Here is a 21,224-nt window from a genome sequence, read left to right as displayed (position 1 = left end):
AAGGAAGAAGCACCTCTAAAGCTTTAGCCCCACTCTCTCACCAGAGTAGTTCCACTTCCAAACAGATGACTGCATGTCTTGCATTCAGAGTAAGCTCATCTCTGACATGCAATTCTTACAGTTCTTTAAAATCTATACACATATTTTTTGTTATGTGTGCATGGAAAAATTATTTGCACTTACTTTTAGAGGTCACTTCACCTTCATTTTTTTCTAAAGCAGCCAAAGATATAGAATTTTCCTGAGCCTATTAAATTAAGATTTGAGATAATGTAAAAATACAGGTTAATATGCACAAACCCCATTCAAAACTTGCAACTCAAAATGCTACAATCAAAATGTATACATATTATTTATTTTAAAACCCATTTCCTTCTCTTACAATTGCTTCAAGAAAATTATTTAAGCAGACAAGAAGGACAGATCAGACAAAAGGAGCAGTGTCAAAACGTTAACTGCTTCTCAAAAAATACCTGAATATTTGTGTTCCAAAATGCTACTCTTTCCAAAATTGCTCTGTACACAAAGAACAGGATAACAATATACAAAGACAGACTGCATGCAGAGGAATTTTCTCCTGCTGCTCTACAGTCTGCTGAAGCATATAGTGAAGGGCAGTCAGTGGAAGTGGTGGTGGGGAACTCGACACTGAGGCAGAGCCAGGATGCTGTTAGGTAGTAGTACACATGTATACAAGGTGCTGTTTCTTCTTAATTGGTGATATCTAGAACTGCAAGTTTAATACTGATCTGAGAGAGCTCACCAATTAAATTGCTTGCTCCCTATTTGCTGTCCAGTGGTTAGCCAATACCAAGACATACATGAATGTTCTATCAGTGTATCTGAAATACATGGAACTTGCAGCAGACTATACATTAAAAATTAAGATTACAAAGCATAGCAGGTTTGATCATAACACACACAAAAGTTAAGTTCTGCTGTTTGTGAAGAACAGCAAAGCATTAAATACAGGTTTACCAGACTTTTAAAATCATGAGCACCTGCCCCTGACTGACCCATTTCATCACCCACAACCAGCAGTGCATACAGGCAGAATGCAAACTATTACAATTTACACTACCTTTTCTGGTTTGAAAAAAAATCTCAAAACAGAGGCTTATACCACTTAATTAGTCTAAGATTAAATTACTGATTTGCAAAAAGTAACATTCTTATTTCTGATATTGTGCATATAATACACTGACCTTTTGTTTCTTTTGTTTATTTTTTCTGGCTTCCTCTGCTGCAATCCCAGCTGCTTCATTGAGGTATTTATTGCCCACTTTACTTTCAAACCATTTTAGGTCAACAAAGACTTCACTGAAGTGCTCACGATCGAACTGTGAGATTAAAGTAAATTGGCAAACATTTGAGGGATATCAAATTTAGAATGACAGATTAACAATGTCTTTTTAGTACATGCATTAGATTACATCTAGAGTAATCTGTACAGAAACATTTTGCCCTAGAGATACAACTAAACAGATTAGATTAATACCAAAAATCCTATTTCTCAGCAATTTGTAACACACAGCCAAGCGATATTTTGTTTTCTTTCAGTATGGCAGCAAGGAAAACAAAACAGAATTAAATAACAAAAAAGAATTAAATAACTTCTACACTTCACTATCAACTCTAGCAGTGCACATATAAGGTCTGGTTAATACAGCCTTGTGCCACAGATCTAACACTTTCCCAGCTCTATCCAAGAATCAGAAAATAAGGCTGAGGCAGGGCCAACAGATGATCTCTCTCTTTGCAAGTTCAGCAGAAGGTTTAATCCTTTCCATTTCTATATGGCTATAGCCTACCTCATCTCTAGGATGGATTACTGCACTAACACTTAACAAGATTACCTTCTGTACACTAACTAGTTAGTTCATGAACAACACTGATGTCTGTCCCTCAGATGCTCCTTGATCTTTACCAGTGATTTTCATTAAAAACTTGGAAACAATTCTTCCCCTCCAAGACCTTCAGACAACTTGCTCCCCAGGAAACTACAGCAGGGGAAACAAAGAATATCACTGTGTTCAGCAAGCTTTTAGAATACACAGAAATCACAGACAATTCTGAGCTGGAAGAGACCCACAAGGATCACTGAGTCCAACTGGTATGTGAGCAGCCCTAGAGGGATTGAACCCAGGTGAATTACTGGCATCTGCTCCAGAGGGACTGAACCCACATCCCTGGCATTACTGGCACCTGCTCCACAGGGACTGAACCCACATCCCTGGCATTACTGGCACCTGCTCCACAGGGACTGAACCCACATCCCTGGCATTACTGGCACCTGCTCTAACCAGCTTTGCCTGATACTGCCACACACTTTAATGGGAAGTGAGTACCATGACTCTACTGGTGAGTCTTCGTTTGACTTGCAGTACCAAAAGCACTGTGCTGGCTAAAGCACAGATCAAATGATTCAATCTTTTTCCTCTTATGCTCTAAGATCCGACAACAACTGATAGGATTCCATCTGTTCAATGCTATAACAGCTGATTAAACCACCTGTAAATCACAGCCATTTAACAGTTCATTACAACTACAGTATGGTGTATTTTAGGGTACCATACTGAGTGTAAGTTCAACACTCTATAAATTTCAAAGTTACTTACATCTGACAATCTTGTAAGATATTTCTCAAAACGTTCTAAATTCAGATGCCCATTTTCATTGATGTAACCTGTTGAGAAAATTAAACATGTTTTTGAAGTAACGATTCAACAATTTTAAGATTTGCATTTAAATGATGCACAGGTAATAAAATGTAATCTTGCTGCTTCTCTAAGGAAAGTGCATTAAATGCTAAACATTATAATGTGAAAAAAAGGTCAATAAATACAAATACATCAGTGTTAATGCTTCTACTTTCCACAGCTGAACTTAGTTTTCTCACCTCCCAGTTCTGGCAAAATAGCCATGTATGTTCTATAAAGTAGCGGCAGTGCATCATGATTAATGTGTAAATGAGGTAGATGAGGAATAAAATCATTTCCTACAAGGAAACCCATTAAAATCCAATCATCTATTATCCTTTCAATATCATATTCAAAAGAAATCTTGTCCTGGAGGAAAAAGAAAAAGGATAAAAGAACAACACTCAGGAGTATACTTTTTGTTGTCATTTTTGCATAAAGACTTCACACATTCACACATTCTTTCCCATCTCAGCTCCATTAGAACTTACTTTTACTGGAGAAAATTCATAATCAATATATTCTCTCATCAGTGATAAGTGCAGTAAATGAAACGTGGTTTCCTCTGGTGCACACACTCTGTAAATTATTCAGACCACCAAGTTAATTATTTATAAACACACTTTCAACATTAATATTAATAAGTCCAAGGTTACCCAAACACAAGAAATTTTACTAGGATTCTATCTTTGTAGAAATAATGTATAAACATTTCCTTGAATCTATTTTGAGATTATATATAAAATTTTGCAGTAGCATCTTCTGAACACCAGGTGTGATTGTATAGAGAAGAACTAACTTGGAGAACAGCTCTGTGGAGTTCCAAGCTGCAGTAACTATTTCCTAAATCCTATTTCCTTATCCCATTGCTCAAAAAAGAGACAAACTAGTCTAACTTGGCACCAAGCCTCACCATTTTAGGGCATTTTCTAACTAGTCTGAATGAGAACAGAGTACACGAATTTCCATCTAAACCAGCTGGGTTACATTTGTAGTCACTTGAAATGGTTCTTGTAAGAGATGAATATGCTCAACTTGAAAATATGCTCTGTATGTATCATTTCATGGCTTCAATGCTGCCCTAGAACAACAACAAACCAACTGTTTGTTTATGGCATAGCCAGTACATATTCTGCCTTCCCTTTTTCTCTTCACTAAAACTACTCATAAAAACCCAAGCCAACATTAGCCCCAAATCAGTTAATACCTACAGCAAAAGATTAATGAGCTAAATGATGTATTTCCAATTAATAAAGGACTATTTCACCTTGTAGATACTATAACTAGCTGAGACAACCCAATGACAAACCAGCATAAATACTTGTACCTTCACACATAAAGAGGAAATTTCAGAAATGATCTCAAAAGGAACATGTGTGGGATAGCCTTCAGATGCAGGACAAACTCATGTAAGACAAACTCTGAGCTACACTGGACTTCAGAATCAATTGTGCCATTTTTAAAATGCAATTTTCATATTGGTATTAAAGAACTTTGCCAACCAGGTTGATGCCATAAGACTCTAGAGACATTCTGCCCTTACTCTTCATTGCACTGGACTTTGAAATCCTGATAAGCCAAGCAATTTCGCTCAATAAAAACATTCACGGTGAGATATAAGTTTGTAGATATTTTTAGGATTTTCACATTTCGAACTGTAAGTATCCACAAAAGTGACAGTATTGACAGAAGGCAATTCCTGTAACTTACAAAAGTAAATTCTTGTAATGAGCAAATTATTCAGAAATTACAACATGGAACAATGCTTGGGGGGAGGGAATAAATAACACTTCGCTCTTTGATTTCATACTTTCACTAATGAATCTTTCAAAAAGTAAATCACACTCTTATTTTACATTATTTTATTTTTGACAAAGGTAAAACCAAGGTTTCACTTTGATTAGATGTAAGGTCTTTAAAAATATTGCAGTGCTGCATGCCAACACTACCCACGAGTATTAGTGGAATGTTGACTGCAAAGACTGAAAAGAAAGCATATTTCTGATGTTCATCATATTGTCCTTGGCAATAAAATATTCCTTTATTAGCAAAAATTACATATTTCTCTAAACATTTAGGATTTATTCTGTGTTTTCCTTACTGTCAGAAGTATTTTTTTGTGTCTCCCCCATTTTCTACCTTTATGTACCCAATATATGCTTAAAAGTCCTTCAAAGAAGGAACCCAGCCCCAGTAACAGTTATAAATTATTCCTGTATTACTTCAGGAATAACTGAAAACCTCAGATATAAATATATATATATATACATACACATATACATATATACATTTTTGAAAGTTAATATCTGCTTAACACAGTTATGGAAACAATGTCAATAGAGCCCAGGCTGCTCCATTACTACATGAAGAAAAAAGTAAAACATACCAAAGTTTAAAGGATTAAAGGAATCAGCTGTTCTGACAGCATACATTTTTTCATGTAAACCAATTGAAATGCACAATTCAGCATGTTGATTTCTCTAATTTCATGACTATTCTAACCCAAAGAATAAACTAAATTACTATGTTTCATTAAATTACTAGACTTCATAAATTACTATGCAATCAATAAAAGAAAACCCAAATCACCACACACACCTGTTTTAGTCACCCAGTATGTTTTGGATTTAATTTCATCATAAATAAAATAAGAGTAAAGTTAAATCAATTCACCTTTGAGCCTTTTTACCACCAAATCTGACTTCTTCTCTTAAGAGCGCAAAGTGTGCCTCATGACTTGTTAATCCCAGCATTATCTATTACAAAGAGATATCAGAAAGATCTTACTTTTTAATGTCTTTTAAATCTTAAATAAAAAAATGTTGATGTTTGGTTTCATTACAAATTCAAAAGTTGGCAGGAATACAAAATGACATGCTTGTTTCAAACCATTTTAAAATCCCATGAGCTTAGGAAGATATCAAAAATGTAGATACTTGACAAATCCCTGTTGTTGTTTGTATTATTTTAATTGCACATACCAAGTCAGCATCTAAGCCATAGAGACAGTGTCTTGTGTTTGGATCATGATGGGGCTTTGCTTTTTCTGATCTGATGAACTCCATAATTTTATGCTCACCTTCCCCTGGGGTCTGGACACCAAAACAAAAAAAAAAAAAACCAACAAAATCAGCAGTAAGGATTACCCTATACAAAAAAATGTATTTAAAATATGATAATAAGAAAATATAATGACCTCATGGCCTGATAAGTAGACTGTTATTCCTTGCCAGGATTTGTCTGTGGAAATCTTCATATTTACAAAATATTTAAGATGCTCGTTCAATCTGGCCATGAATTCAGTTCCTGAAAACAGAAACATAAGTTAAAAATTTTCACTAGTTTGCATTGACATATCAGAAGTATTAAAAAATGTCAACAAATAAAACTTCTGCCAGAAATGAAGGGATGACTGGTTTCTTTCCTAAGACATTTCATTTTTTACATAGTAATCTAAAAAATTTTTAGAATGAGACAAAATTCCAATCCCACTGAATGTTACAAAAACTTCTGTACAAACTTACTTAAGCCTTTATTGATTCTGCCTTCTATTTTTTAAAAACACATGCCTAAAGATAGGAAAACAGTACCAAAATACAGATGACAAACCATAAGCACTTAATTTAAATAATCAACAAGTTATCTTACCTGGTGTAATGCAGTTGGAGTCAAATCTGGCTTCTGTAGGGAGAGTTTCTCCCTTTTCCAATGCCTTTTTTATTTTGTCCTCTGCCTCTTTTGCTGATCTAAAACAAAACAGCATTGGAGAGAGAGTAGAGAACAAATCTTCTTCTTCAAATGTTAATATCCTAGTACAGCTTTTTGACAAAATATAGTTGAATACTTAGAGTGCTTAATAAATAAAAATGAGAAAAAATGAATACATGAATAGTTTGGACTTATTTCTGATACAACTTAAGTGGCTTAAAAATAGAAATGTGAAAATCTGTTACTATTCAAATGCAGTTAGCATTTAGATTAACAAGGTGATCATACAATGGCTGATCACAATGAATGGCTATTAATGTTGAAACAACAGGAATATTTATTATCTAAACATCTGAAAATGCTACCCCAGAACAATAACTGCTGTTGAACAGAGTTAGACAAAGTTAACAAAAGTTAAACAAAGCAGCAGGTGTGGAATTCCAAGGGAGTCACGAGTGAACAATTTACCATGCCCAGTAATGGAGAAATTAAACATCATGCTAGACTTTCTCGGCCAAGAATTTCCTATTTCTGGTTTATTTCTGAACCAGAAACAAAGTAACCACCAAAGTCTTTGGTTTTTGTCTGGCTCTCAATTCGGCTACAATTTTCTATTTAGAACTCTTAATCTCTGCTTCCTATCAACCTCCTTTATTCCTTAAAGCAAAAACTACATCAAAAACCAAATCACAAAAAAAATTCCCTTGCTTTCTCTTGTTCCTTTCCTGCAGCTTGTTGATGCTGCATTTCACTCACCATCCTGGTACTGTCAGACCACTGGCTGTTTTTCCTTATAGCAATCTTTAAAAAGCCTCCAAATCTCCCAAAACATTAGTGCAATTCTTAATGTACTTGTAGCTCTGTATCTGAGCTAGCTTGGTAACTGGTATGAATTGGAAATCAGTTTCATTAGAAACTTGATTTTTTCTATGACTTCTACTACAGCTACCAAACAGGCATATCTAGAACTAGCATTCATAAATATCAAAGACTCTCACAGGTTCTGAAGCATTTGGAAACATCTGAAAGAGCTCCACTGCAGAGCTGTTTCACAGAAAATTCCTTAAGAAAAAGCTCCCTTTGTCACCAAGTGCCACATACACAGAGAAAAAATTCACATAGCAAGCAAGCTTTCCTTTTGGAATCCTGATTTTAACATTTTACAGGTAGTTACCCTCATTCAATTAAAACTACTGTCAAAGGCACAACCACTCACCATCTCTCTTACTTTGCATGGCACACATTTCAGTAAGTGGGTTCTTTTAGGTGTTTACTATTCTCAAGACAGAGTCAGCACCGATCCTCTTACCTAAAACGTCTCCCACGCTGCTGATTCATTTTTGCTCTTGGAGCTACTCCATCAACTGCCATGAAGAAAACCTTCCTTGGTTTAATAATGCGAAACAGTACTTCCAAATAGTGAAAAATATTGGCAAAAATCTTATCTTCTGAGATTCTGAAGTGGACATCGTCATCATTTGGATGTGAACACTGATGTATAATGCCATTCATGTCCAGGTACAAGTTGTCAAATTCTGGAATCTACAAATGCCACAGTTAGTATCAGCTGGTGAAGGCAGGCACTGCCCAAGGCACACCTGAGAGCACTCTGGAAATGAGCTGAGGTGGGAAGACCTCTGTGGAACCTCCTGCACACCAACAGGCAGAGTGAGAGTATCTGGGTTTGCCTGCACATGCAATCTGTAACTATGGTTTTCCTCAGTGAGCCAAGTCAGCTGAACAGATTCCTTCTTTATCCTGGCTGTTTCTTATCCTGGAACCTCAGGACTTTTGTCCCTCTGCTCAGACTATCTTCTACATTGTAAAATGGAAAAACAAACCAAAACCACTGTTTTCAGGAAGATTTTTTCTTCTTTTTTGTAAGCCTGCACATTTAAGCGATTCAAACTTTCATAGCTGCACTACAAACAATAAAAATGGAGTATGCAATTTCCAACAATATTTCCAAGCAAAGCTGGTGTAAGAACCTTTAGAGTTCTCCCCCTGTTCAGCAGCTCCTACCCCAACCACTGCACGCTGTCTCTTCAGCTATGCTTGTGAGCATCTTTGAGTCTGGAGAGTGGAAATTAGCACCAAAAGCAGAGTGGGCAATAATAACATACATTTCTTACCCAGACTTTCCAAACAGATTTTCTTTTTCCATCTAGTCCTCTGCTCTTCTAACAGCCTTATCTACAGCAGTTACACTTTCTTTTAAAGGAAAAAGAAAGCCTTCCCAAATGTACACAAGCAACATACAGAGAACAAACACTGGTAAATGTATGACACAAAGGGGTCAGTACTACCTCGGTGTTACCAAAAGGCACCACAAGAGCACTGACATTAAATAAATCTATTCCCTAATCCCCCAGTAAAACTGTTCACAAAATCCCTCCATCATCACACCTAGGAAAAGGCACTGCCAGCTTGTTACAGTTTTCTATAGCACTGCTGCTGACACATCATTAAAGTCACCTGGTTGGGCTTGCATTTATCCTCCAGATGCAAGAGAAATGTAACTGTCTTAGAAAGAGGAAATGGTGAAGAGAAGAAATTCGAGGCAGGATCAGGAATGATCCCCACTCAACTGCTGTAACTAGTCTGTTGTTGCACATCATGATCTTTAGAATGGTTAAACTCAGTAACCAAACTGCTCTCCATGCTTTCAGATGAGTGAGCAGGGCAATGCACAGGCAGCATTTTAAAGAGACAAAAACTAAAGCTTTTACATGGAAACAACAGACATAAAAGGTCCTACGTTTTCTTCAAGAAGCACAGCTATGATTTAACAATAATGCTGTTTTACATAGATAGGCCTTTCAATTTGTTGGTTTGGGTTTTTTTTCCGACTCTTAGCATATAATCTAGATGCCAATATGTGTCAGTTTGTATATTCAAGTGACCTGGAAGGGTTAAGTAATGTTTACTGTTTATCTTAAGAGCTCTAACTGCCTCTTTCAGGAGGCACCAAGGGTAGCACCCCTTCTGCCATTCCCCTGGTTAGAGCAGACACTGCTGCCTCCTCAGCTTGCCACAGTTCCTCAGCACAAGTTTAAAGATGTGTGAGCAGCCCAGGCTTCTAAGGAAACAGCAGAAAAGGCAGCATGACCTGCTGCTGCCCTGCTACACAGATAGCTTTAGACACTTCAGAGAAGGCCAACAGATCACAAGAAAAGACCTAAGCTTTAAAAAACTGCTTTAAAACTAGCAGGTAAGGCCAAACATGCAGGCTGGGAATCACTTGAGCTGGGCATCTTAGTTACCCTGACACAACAGCTATTTAATCTTTAAAAATCACAGGTGTTTAGGGAAAACGTATCAATATTCAAACACACTCTCAATTATCACCTATCTCAGACCATCCTTATTCAATCTACAAAACCACATCTGTGACACCAGCTGAAAATGATGATTAGAAGCGCTTGTATCCAACAGGTACCAAACGTGCTATCTCTGAAAAGATGACGTCTTGGTCCAACTGTTGGAAGTATGATTTACGGCTTTCGTTTCCCAGGCTTGAACACACTTCCCGGTTCAGCTGCTAACACAAACTGTCCGACACAGGCAACAACAAGGAAACGCAGCCGAGCTGTAAAACCTGTCCCTCGTCATTACCGCGCCATTGGCCGTCAGCAGCTGGAACTTTTCTGAGCCCAACAAGGAGCAAACTCCGACCTTGGGCTCCCCGCGGGTGCTGAGGCAGCACCGCGGAGCTGCCGAGGGGACCCAGAGCGAGGGGAGAGCCCGGCGGGGCAGCCACGGGCCGGGACTGCCGCGGGCCGGCCATTCCCCGGGGGAACGGGGCACTCCGGGTCCGGGACTGCTGAAAGCACCGCCGGCCCTCAGCCGCGGGCTCCGGGCACTGCCGCCCGCCAGCGGGGGGCTCGGCCCGGACAGACGGGCTTGTCAGGGGGCACCGAACGCATCGCCCGCTTCCCAGCGATCGCCCACCGCCCTCCCACCACTTTCGGCCGCTCCCGCTGAGCCGCAGCCGCCCCCCTGCGCCGCCCCGGCTGTGGGCGAGCCGGCCTGGGCCGGGACTCGGTCCCGCAGGGCCGGCCGGGGACGAGGCCCGGCCGCTCGCCCCCCTCCCTCATCCCGCCGAGGGGCCGGGGCAGGACCCCCCGGGGCCGGCCGGTGTCAGGCAGCGCCGCTCCGCCCCCAGCTCACCTGATGCTCCTTCAGCACCTGGCTGAGGCAGGGGTACCGCTCCGAGATCCACCGGTAGAACTTGGGGACCCCCATGGCCACAGCTCCCCGCCGCCCTCAGAGCCCCGCCGGAACCAAACACCGCGGGCCGCGCTCCGCCCTCCTTCCGGCGCGCCGCACTGACAGCGGCCGAGCGCCCGCACCACCGACAGCGAGCGGGCACAGAGCGGCGTCGGAGCGGGGCGGGCCCGGCCGCGGCGGGGCGGGAGCGGGGCGGGAGCGGGGCGGGCCCGGGCCGGCTCCCACCCCTCGGCTGCCTCACCGCCGCTGGCGGCACGCAGGGCCTGGACGGCGGCGACACGCGGGACCCCCGTACCCTGCCCTGCCCCAGCTTGGGCCCCGTCCCCCCGCCCCGGGCAGCAGCTCTGCGCCCCGCGCGGTGGCAACGCCCGCTGCAACAGCTCCCTGGGCAGCTCTCTGCGCTCCCATAAACTGATAAAAACTGAGAAAAACAACGTCAGCACTCAAACACAACACCGGAAAAGATCACTTTATGTTCCAAGTATTTCACTAGGAAAACTCGTCACGTTTGTGGGACAGTGACAACACTTCTAGATTACCCAGTAAATAAACAGAGAAACAAACGCCCTAGAAGCGGTTGCAAACCTATTATTTTACTTTCCCAAACCTCTGGATTTCAGCTGAAGAGAAGAAACAGGCGAGTGTCACACCACCTTGTGAGCCTATGTTCAAAACCTAACAGCACTCTTTTGTCTCTCAGAATAGCAGAAACAAAACCACTGTACAAAAATTCTAATGATAGCCTACTGTAGGTTAAAAGGGTATAATTTTTCCCTATTTCCCCCCGCCCTTCATTTCCCTACAATTTGGATGCCTAGAAAGCAAGCACTTATGTAAGACAGCATTTGCCTTTCAACCATATTTTAGTCTACCCCCTGTGCTAAAACACCTTTTCTGAAATGGAGTCAAAAAACACCCCTAGAGCTGTGCTTGTTCCAGGGGAGGAAGAGAGGCAGAGCAAGGCTCTCAGGAGCTTTGAGAGTCACAGCTCCAACCACCTGCCGGCTGGCCTGGCCTCACAGCCACACTGACAGGGTTCCTCCATCTCCCAGCTTTGTGCCTTGTCCTTCAGGAGGGTTTTTAGCACTCAAGGGCTAAGGAAACAGGTTCAGAACATAGAAACAACTTTACCAGTTTATTCATGCTAAGATTTAAGATCACAGAAGCTTTCCTAGAGATAACCAGGCAACATGGAAGAAAGTTGAAGAAAAGTCTACTGCTGGAAAGAAATATTAATAATTTTTAGAAAGCCCTTCTGTATATGAGTACAAAAGCTGAAATAACCACTTTACATCCTATCAGTATAAAACTTCATTGTTTTATTTTCTAATCTAAACCAAATGAGAAATGTGTTTACAAAAATATACAGTACTTTATAGTGCATCTGTCAACATCATGAAAATCTTTCATATAGTCAGAGCCTTGCATAGTCTAATTTTTAAGCAGTTCTTATGTATTGCCTACTGTGTGTGTTCAAAAGGTAAGTCCTTGCACCTTACACATCTGCATTCATAGCATCCGTGCAAGGGCACTGTACATTTTACACAGATTTTGGAAGACCATAAACCTGTTCTTCTCCCTGCAGCCAAAAATCAACAGAAGTAACCAGGTACCACTGGCTGATTCCTTCCCAACAATATTATAGCTTCAGCACTTGTGGATGGTACCATTCCAAAGGGAACAAATATCACATATATGGAGCCCAGCCCATGTACATCTGGCAGAGCAGGTTGTCATCACTTGCTTCTTGAATGAGGTAGTGAACATGCCCTTCAATAGATAAAGGTAATCCTTTGATTCTGTTCCTAGTCTTAATGACACCTTGCAGCCGTTGCTCTATATCAAGGACATGGGTTTTGGCCTGGAAGGAAGAAAAAAAAAATTGTACTATTCATGAACTTCCACTTCTCAAAATAAAACCAGTATTTCTTAGGATGTGTTTGAAATCACATTATAATTTAATACAAAATCCAGATGCCTATACCAGCTACACTGAAAACAAAGGTTACTCACTTTTACGAACAATTCTCCAGAATGAATATATTATTGGTCAAGCTATAACTTTTGCCTTACATTTTTACAGTTTAAAGTTACCAAAGGAGACTGAAAGAGCTATATCTTTATATTTGGGAATTGTTAGAAAGCTTTATTGCATACAATTAATTTCAAATAAATGCAACATTTTCCTAGCCTTGTTCCTGGAATGCTGGTTAAAATTTAAGTCTGGGAAATTTAGGTTAAAATTTGAGCATCTCAAAATGAGCTGTTCCAAGGCCCACTGGAGTTGCTAGTTCATACCAATTACACTCACACATTTGCTTTTAAAGCTCAAGCATAACATTGGCACTCCTCCAGAAAAAGCAGTTAACATATACAATTATGTGGGTGGTCTTGTAAAAAAAATTATTGTAAAAGAATGCAGACTGGTTAGTAACTGTTTGAAGACCAGGAGATTTTCTGTGCTAAAATAGACCAGGTAAGTTCTTTGTTGTCATACAGTTTCAATGATGTAATTTTTCCTTATCTTAGCTGTTGTGTTTGTCAGTGCTCCCTAAGTATTGCCTGTTATTACACATTTATTTTCATTAAATAGTCCTTAAAAAAATAGAAAGGGACAAATCAGAAATTTTGCACAGAGGGAAGATAATAAAAATTAAGCTATACTTTGGATCAATAATACAGTCTTCAGCAGCAGCTAATAAAGAAACAGTATGAAATCTTAATTTTAATCACATAATTATTTATATGTACCAAGGCACATATTTATTCAATAATAAACGTCCACTCAGGAAAAGCATAAAAATACACATGGAAAGGACTCCAGATGTCACCATCACTGTAAATCTGGAGGACTCTGCAATGAGGGGTAACAAGATCCATTGCTTCTGCTGATGTTGTCCTTGATTTACTAATACCAACAAGAGAATTACAGTCTTTTTTGTTTGGTTCTTCAGTAGATAAATTACATTTTTTATCAGTTTAAAAGAATCTCTTTATAGATAAAAATTATGAACAGAGAGATAACAACAAGCAGAGAAATTTTTTAAATGGAAGAAAAAAAAAAAAGATGAAGTTTCAATTAGGAAATATGTAATTTGTAACAATAATGGATATTTGATGTTTGAATACTTTAGGTTGTGTTTGTTTTAAACTCACCTTTTCATTGACAACTTCTCCAGTTTCATTCACCTGGGCTTTTGTATTCCCTTTAACAGGCTTACTCCATTCCACAAGAGGATCATGGAGAAAAGTCTTTAAGACACTAAATAAATAAAAAAAATAGAAAAGGATATGATACATAAAATACATTTAATTTTCAAAACACAAACACTGTCAGGAGCCTGTAGTTAGTGCTGAATATTTCTACTGCTTTATACTGAGCTCCATGCCATGGTAAGAGTGAGCTGCAGGACAGGCCCATGCTGGAACTGGCACATTCCCCAGCAGTTGCTGTTGCACACATTTACACTACAGACAGCTCTGAGGAGTTTGCACAAAAGCAGCGGCCATACCTCATCAGAGGCTCCCTCTGGTCTCGCATCAGCCTCAGGGTGACCTCACAGGCTCTGCGGAACAGCCCCTCCGTGCCCATGGGGCCCATGCCGTTAACCATGTTGTGGGTGAGGCGGAAAGGAACGATCTCTGGAACTTCAAAAGTTTCTCCCTTTACATTGGGGAAAAAAGAGATGCCCTAAGTGTTTTAAGCAGTATTAAAGAGTAACAATTGCATTGGCTTTAGCTTTTTTCTTCCTTTTTCCATCTTTGTCAGAAGCAATTTCTGAGCTAGCAAGAGATGTTTGCTCAGCTCACAGTACTACTCAGATAAGGGGAACTTACAATGAGTAAAAGATAACATTGTCCAAATAACCTCTTTTTCCCTGTTTGAACACACTAATACAGGGTATAAAATTTCGTTCTTAAATATATATTTATGCTCTGTAGTCTCATTGCAAAATGATAACTTTTCTTTTATAATATGCAAGTTAGCTTAAAAACATTTTAAAAAATTGTTATATAGGACAATTTAGACTTACTAAAAAGAAACCAGAAGAAATAACCCAACAATATTACTACTTATTGTATCAGAATTAAAAAGGCCACATGTCCCACACCAAAAATATCTTTCAACTGGAACACCAAATCTTCAAATCCCAATCTGGCCACAATTTCTGCTATTTATTTTACAGAACTGTTGAAATTTTTCTGCTGAATTTGTGTGAGAGAGAACAAGAAATTCTCCACGGCAGCAGAATTCTGAATGTAGCAATTACAGTTTTGTTTGGAGGGTGATAGTGGAGAGAGGAGAGTCACGAACAGTGATTTGGGCTGTATCCACATCAGGTTATCAGATACTGGCTAAATCAAAAAGGTGGTTTTCATCGAATGCAGCACACAGAACTATCACATCCCAGGCTTTTTTGGGATATAAATAAAAGACAAAGTGAGACAAAGAACACAATGGATATGTTAAAGTAAAAACTTGAAAAAAGCCTCGAGACAGCAGAAATTTATAACTTATATGCATATAATACACAGAGCACATTCAGCAAGTGGCATTTCTCACCTTGTTGAAAAGGCAGTTGAAATCCACGTGCACACACTCCCCAGTGAAGGAGTCAAACAAGATGTTCTCGCCATGGCGGTCGCCCAGCCCCAGGATGTAGCCCACCATGGACATGACGGCAACGGAGCGGCAGTAGGCTGACCTGCTGTTGTACCTGGGAGACACAGCAGGCAGCTCTGAGGCACTGCTCACCTTGCTGGCCTCATCCTGGGCTGCCACTAACTCTTAGGGAAATACACAAACTGAATGTTCTTGAGCTGACCCAACCCAGTCACTCACCATGAAGTAGGGTCAGGAAATGTTCTAAGAAACCATTCATGAAAGAGAGGAGGGTGACGAGGCAGAAGGACCTCTTTGAACATTTTCAGCTTTTCAGCCAAAGGTGCTGACTTGGGAAGCATGTGCTGCCGCAGCTCTTTCCCAGTCATATAGATACCTGCAACACAATTCCTCAGTTAGGGAGAAGGAATCCCCAAATACAAAACCTTACATGTACTATTACAATATGGTAATTTAAAGAAAATAAATGTCTCTGTAAAGTTGAAATAAATGATCAAATGAAAAATAATCTATAAACCATGTTGGTTGTGGGGTACAGGGAAGTTTTTCCTCAAACTTCTATTGCACTGATCAGAAAGCTGCTTTGTTAACAAGAAATTCAAAATAAACCTGATATTTTCTCTGTAAAGCTGCTGTATTCCTAACCTTGACTCAATTGTATATTAATTATCTCACATAAATGTAACAAAAATGAAAAATAGCAAATCAAATCTAGAGAAAAAGTTCAAGTATTTTTTGTTATTCAGTGCTGCACATCCCCATGCTGCTGAAACAATTTACATCACTGTATGTAGGAAAGTATTAAGATGCCTGTGGTATCAGTACTTGTAAGGAACTTGTTAATTCCATGCTCCAGCTCTCTTCCATTTAAGAGCAAAAGTCTACCACACATATGAATAATAATACATTGCTGATAGATAAAAATACATGTGACTACATCTTCCTAGAATTTAGCCTGACTCCTGCCATTTGCTTCATTTCCTTAAAAAGATACAAGCCCATTAAAAATATCTAAAATATTTTACTATATTCTAATATATTTCTTTACCTTTTTCCTTATAAAGTTTTATCAGGATATTTCTTAGACCAGCAGTGTTATTCACCCACTCAATTATGCCACATTCATCATTTAATGGAATCACTGCGTAGGTGCGGATGTGGAGCTCTCGCCTACGAGACTCTGCATCTTTTCTTAAGCACTATTCACAAAAGGAAAATGAGATTAACACTGAACACAGATAGGATCAAAATGGATCTATAGCATTTACATTCTATCTATAACTACTTTCTAATCACACAATCTAGAATTTACAAATCTAAGCTTCACAGTCTCCAGTAGGTCAAATGAAAGCAAAATGTGCATCTGTTCACCAAAGTAAATTTAAAAAAAGAGGATTTTGCAATAAAATAGTAAAATTGTATAAATTGTACATGGCTTAAATCTCTTAAATGCAATATTTGAAATAAATCTTTCAGAGATGCTGTCATTTGCTTTAACTGCACAGAGGACATGGTACCTTAACCTTAAGCATATTGCTGAAAAGCAAAACAAAACTAAAATAAGAGGTATGGAGACACTTTAGTATGAAAAAATTAATTTACCTGTGTTTTATAAAATATATTAGAAATTAATAAACAAGAAATGCTGAGCTTGACAGCAGAAAGTCTGCAGATACTTATTTATTGTAAATAACCTGTCCTGTATATTGTAATTTGTTATTGTTTTCACAAGCCTGTTAGAAGTCGTACAGTATCAATTGCTACTGTTTTTTTTGCTTAAGCTAAATTGGATTTTTTGTTAACTCACTGTTCTGTTCTGGTCAGTAAGTGTAATGCACCTGATTGTCTCATTCATCAAACCTTATTAATAAGGGAGTTGAATTCCATCAGCCGACAGTCTTTTCTCAGATCATCTTTTGGCTTGCACATCATAATGTAGGATTTCCCATCTGAACCTTTCAAGGTGATCTTTTTTGGCTTTTGAAGCGAGGCAAGAATTTCCACCTAAAGAAAAAAGAACTTCTTAAGTAACATCTGTACCAGATTATCCAAAATAAAGTGTGTAATTGTAATAAACCATTGCAACCAACTGTGTTAGCACTTCCACGGTGCTGCAGCACATTAACCTCAGACCAAATCTTTATCTGATGCCAAGGGGCCACAGTTCCCTCAGGCTGCTGTGGCAGAAGCCACTCAGCTCAGCTTCCACAGAAGTAATTATGGAATTTCCTACTTCCTCCTCCCATTTCTAGAGAACAGAGATGCATTTGCAGCTGTGTTTGTTGAACATGAAGTGAAAAAGCAGGTGACAACTAGAGCCTTACCGCATCATCAAAGCCTGCGATGTAGGCCCAGCAGCCAGGGAAAGGGTCATGGTTAGCATGGGTACCAGGAATTGAGGGAAGAGTTGGTATCATTACAGATTGCAAGGGAATGAGAATTTCACTGAAGGTGTGCTCTTCTACTAATCTTTTCAGTGTTTTGAAATGAATACTCATGCTTAATGTTGAGTTGTTTCCATCAACCTTGGAAAAAAAGATGACCAAAGTTAGAAATAACCTTTAAAGTTAACAAACACTTAAAATAATACTGCTCTTTCATATTAACTAATAAATGGACTAGAATAATAAATGCTGATTGTAATAAGAACAGCAAGCTACATTTCAAATTAAATAATCAAGAAGTAAGTATATCTGGCTGATATGACAGACATTTTTCACTTTGAATATAAAAACAGAATAATGAAAGAATTCATTTAGTTCTACCTTCATTATCAAGTTGATTTGTTCATAAAAGTACAACTACCGTATTTTTACAATAAAACCCTGAAAATTAATGGGCATGAATGATATGTGAAAGTACAAAACAATGTGAAGTCCATGCACTGTTAAACAAGCCATTATGCACTGAAAGATTTTATAGTGTGCTCAATTAGAACTATTTTAAATGTTTTACAATTTTGTGCATTTTCTGCAAAGCATTATGAATTAATAATGATTATTATTGGTATATTATTATTCATGTAATAAATTATGATATGATTATGAATTGGCTAATGAAAGCAATCAGAAGCAGCTTTTGCATGACATTCTTGACTAATCCCCCGACATGCAGCCATTTGTTTGTTTCTGTGGGTACCGGTTTGTTGCACAGTTCCAGCAGCTTGTCTGTAAGGCGTGTGGCATCTCCAACAAATTTTGCTAAAGATTCCTTCATGTGAATAGCTTTGTTTAGAATTTCCTTACATCTATTGACTCTCATAGGGTAAGAAGACTGAAAAAAAAGCAAAGTTATAATTTATTAAACAAAGATTTGAAGAATCCCCCCCCCAGTAATTAATATTCTTTCCATATTGCTTATCATATTTAATGTCTGGAAAAGGATTGAAATTGAAATTGAAAAGTTTCAATTGAAAAGCTGAAGTGGTACTGTTGGGTGTGTGGGAGTTACTTCTGAAACCATTCTTGGGAGTCATACGACATAAAGGCCAATATTCAAGGATATGTCAGTGTATCCTGAATGTTATTTCACCATCCTCAAGAAACAGTATGCAGCCCACTTCCCAGTCTGCTTTGGAATGACCTTACTGCTAAGTAATTACTTGTAATCACAGATATCTACTAAGTTGATTCTTTGATTATAGGACTGAAAGTACTGTAACACAATTTGTAAATGCAACAAAATCTGTTGCCCATAACTACACAATTCATCAGCTATTTGTTATTCAAATTTCCTTTCCTAATTCACCATACAAGTTTGGATGCATATTAGCATTCCAATTTGGAACATTTAAACTGTAATATATGAATTAAGACTGCAATAAAATAATTTGCAGTGATGGCACTGATATCCTCTTCTACAACACTGTATCATAACAAATGAGCCTCTCAAATCCTTCTTATCAGCTTAGAGTAAAATGGGTTATATTTACATTTCTGAGAAAAACAGTTTTGTGAACTCAATAAAGGTGTAGCTATACATATCAAGGTACCTTGGACACAGCAGTCATCATCCACATTGCTTGCTGTGGATAGGCTAAGAACACCTTAGCAACAATCACCATCAGAACTGCAAAGACTTCATCATGAGAATGGCAGATTCGGGAGATGAGCTGAGAAAAGGCTGTCAGGAACTGGTAAGGTGCCAGGTGATTTGTGTGCTCTGTAATCACCTTGTTTATTTTAGCCAGATCATTTTTCATTTGAACACGTTCTGAACGACCTGCTGAAAAACGAAAAGACCATATTCCTGGTTCTCCCCACTGGAAATGGAAAGTCATTTAAATCAAGGCTAGAGAATAATATTTTGTTGGCAATTTCACGAGCCAAAAAAAAATTGAAGGCAACTAAAAAGTTCCAACTGTAAAATTCTTTTTAACACAGCATACAGTGACTGAACACATACGCTATTTAACTAAGCAGAATACCAGGAAATTGAATCCCCTCACACCCCTAAAATGACTTCTCTAAAATGATACAGTGGCATAGAACAGGCTAAAACCACTTCATGTATTTGCCTTTTAAAAGGATTCCAATGTTCTTTAGTGGAGAGGAAATGAAGAAAGTCTTTCCATGGGATGAAATTAGTACATCTGCTCCTATCTCCACCCCTGTCCCTGAGGAGCCAGCTTGAGTTTCACAGAGAGTGCAGGATCTGATGTGCCTGCAGCCAACAGTGGACCTAAGTGTGTAGAATGAGGACAAGATCAAGGAGCACACCTGTCTGCTTCACTCCACACCTGCAAGCAGTATTTGCAATTTTCATTTGTACCAGAATCTCCCACCCAAAGTGCATCTGTGGTGTTAGTTTCTCATGCCTTCATGCTATTGCCTAAAAGATTTTTTTTCCATTTTGTTACAGTAAAATGAGGTGGAAAATTTCAGAAAAATTCCTTCAAAGACTGGAACCAAAACAAATTGAAAAAAAAACCTCCAAGGCCTAACACTTTACTGTAGCAAGTGCATACAACACTATTACTAACCACTCATGAGGCAGCTTAAAAGTGGTGACCAGGGGCATGCAACGATTTTCCCTTTATCTAATGCCTTGATTTACCCAAGGAACAATGTTGTCTCACTATATACTTGAGAAAAATTCTGGAATATTTAATTGAAATAATTAATACTCTCCTGCATATTAACATCCTGTATTTTACAAGAATAGTAGTACTTTCTTGTTTCCATGTAACCTCAGGCAGTAAATCTAAACAAAAAACTGTAAATCTACTTCACCGTTCTTTCAATCATCTATTCAAAAGAATGACATGGGAACTATGTACTGGGAAAAAATGTTCTACCTTTATCACATTCATATGCTTTTGCTCCAAAGTCCAGCCATAAAGACAGCATTCTTGGCATTGACTGATAAATGAATTGGTTTCCATACTGTAGAGACCTGTGATTAAATGTTTAAATCAAAGAATGATATATATTAGAAGTAATACAAATTTTACATTCTCATTTGTTTAATATTCCATTCTAATTTTAGAAATTGATGTCAGCATTTTAATGCATCTGCAACAACCAAAAAATATACAAAGGGTTTTTTTTTTATTACTCAAAACCACAGATTAAATAATTAACTTTCTGACAAAAGACACAATTGGTTGGTCAGAAGTAAAATTAATTATGTATGAAAACAAAAAGGAAGGATGTAGTACTTTGTTTTACAATCATGCAGAAAAATTGGAGTCAGTCTGAATTGGTGAAAGACAATATATTCCTACAGAAATGCTTTTTTCCCCAGGATAATTGTCATCCTTTTACAGAAAGCAAGCCAAGTTCCCCTCTAACCTGCCAAAGTGATGAACTATGTATCTAATCAGATCTCCTTGTTTTTCCATCTTGTTGTCAGTTACCATCGGCATTAATTTATCATAGTATTTTGCAAGATAGAAATGTCCATCTTCCCATTCTGGTAAGAAAACTGTAACATCCTGCAACATCAAAATGAGACAATTACTT

General features: G+C 38.5%; 2 protein-coding genes across 2 annotated transcripts in view; both read right to left on the bottom strand.

Moving 5' to 3' along the window:
- The window catches only part of XRN1 (5'-3' exoribonuclease 1), a 34,792-nt gene extending 24,052 nt beyond the window's left edge, over positions 1-10,740 (bottom strand). The window contains exons 1-11 of the mRNA XM_059479011.1: positions 10,578-10,740; positions 7,717-7,949; positions 6,348-6,445; positions 5,896-6,005; positions 5,681-5,791; positions 5,373-5,455; positions 3,191-3,278; positions 2,900-3,068; positions 2,619-2,686; positions 1,206-1,340; positions 184-247 (exon numbers count right to left, since the gene is read on the bottom strand). Coding sequence (XP_059334994.1) covers positions 184-247; positions 1,206-1,340; positions 2,619-2,686; positions 2,900-3,068; positions 3,191-3,278; positions 5,373-5,455; positions 5,681-5,791; positions 5,896-6,005; positions 6,348-6,445; positions 7,717-7,949; positions 10,578-10,652 — 1,234 coding nt within the window. The 5' untranslated portion in view covers positions 10,653-10,740. The remainder of the gene's footprint in view (positions 1-183; positions 248-1,205; positions 1,341-2,618; positions 2,687-2,899; positions 3,069-3,190; positions 3,279-5,372; positions 5,456-5,680; positions 5,792-5,895; positions 6,006-6,347; positions 6,446-7,716; positions 7,950-10,577) is intronic.
- A 1,084-nt stretch (positions 10,741-11,824) lies between these two features.
- ATR (ATR serine/threonine kinase) overlaps positions 11,825-21,224 on the bottom strand; it is a 38,909-nt gene continuing 29,509 nt past the window's right edge. The window contains exons 36-47 of the mRNA XM_059479146.1: positions 21,054-21,196; positions 20,558-20,655; positions 19,253-19,485; positions 18,400-18,534; positions 17,586-17,786; positions 17,122-17,265; positions 16,310-16,460; positions 15,481-15,637; positions 15,202-15,355; positions 14,150-14,301; positions 13,794-13,899; positions 11,825-12,498 (exon numbers count right to left, since the gene is read on the bottom strand). Of these exons, the coding sequence (XP_059335129.1) occupies positions 12,325-12,498; positions 13,794-13,899; positions 14,150-14,301; positions 15,202-15,355; positions 15,481-15,637; positions 16,310-16,460; positions 17,122-17,265; positions 17,586-17,786; positions 18,400-18,534; positions 19,253-19,485; positions 20,558-20,655; positions 21,054-21,196 (1,848 nt within the window). The 3' untranslated portion in view covers positions 11,825-12,324. The remainder of the gene's footprint in view (positions 12,499-13,793; positions 13,900-14,149; positions 14,302-15,201; positions 15,356-15,480; positions 15,638-16,309; positions 16,461-17,121; positions 17,266-17,585; positions 17,787-18,399; positions 18,535-19,252; positions 19,486-20,557; positions 20,656-21,053; positions 21,197-21,224) is intronic.

This window comes from Ammospiza nelsoni, chromosome 10 (genome assembly GCF_027579445.1).
Source record: "Ammospiza nelsoni isolate bAmmNel1 chromosome 10, bAmmNel1.pri, whole genome shotgun sequence".
In the NCBI taxonomy this organism is placed as follows: Eukaryota; Metazoa; Chordata; class Aves; order Passeriformes; family Passerellidae; genus Ammospiza; species Ammospiza nelsoni.
This window is presented reverse-complemented; position numbering and strand designations above follow the sequence as displayed.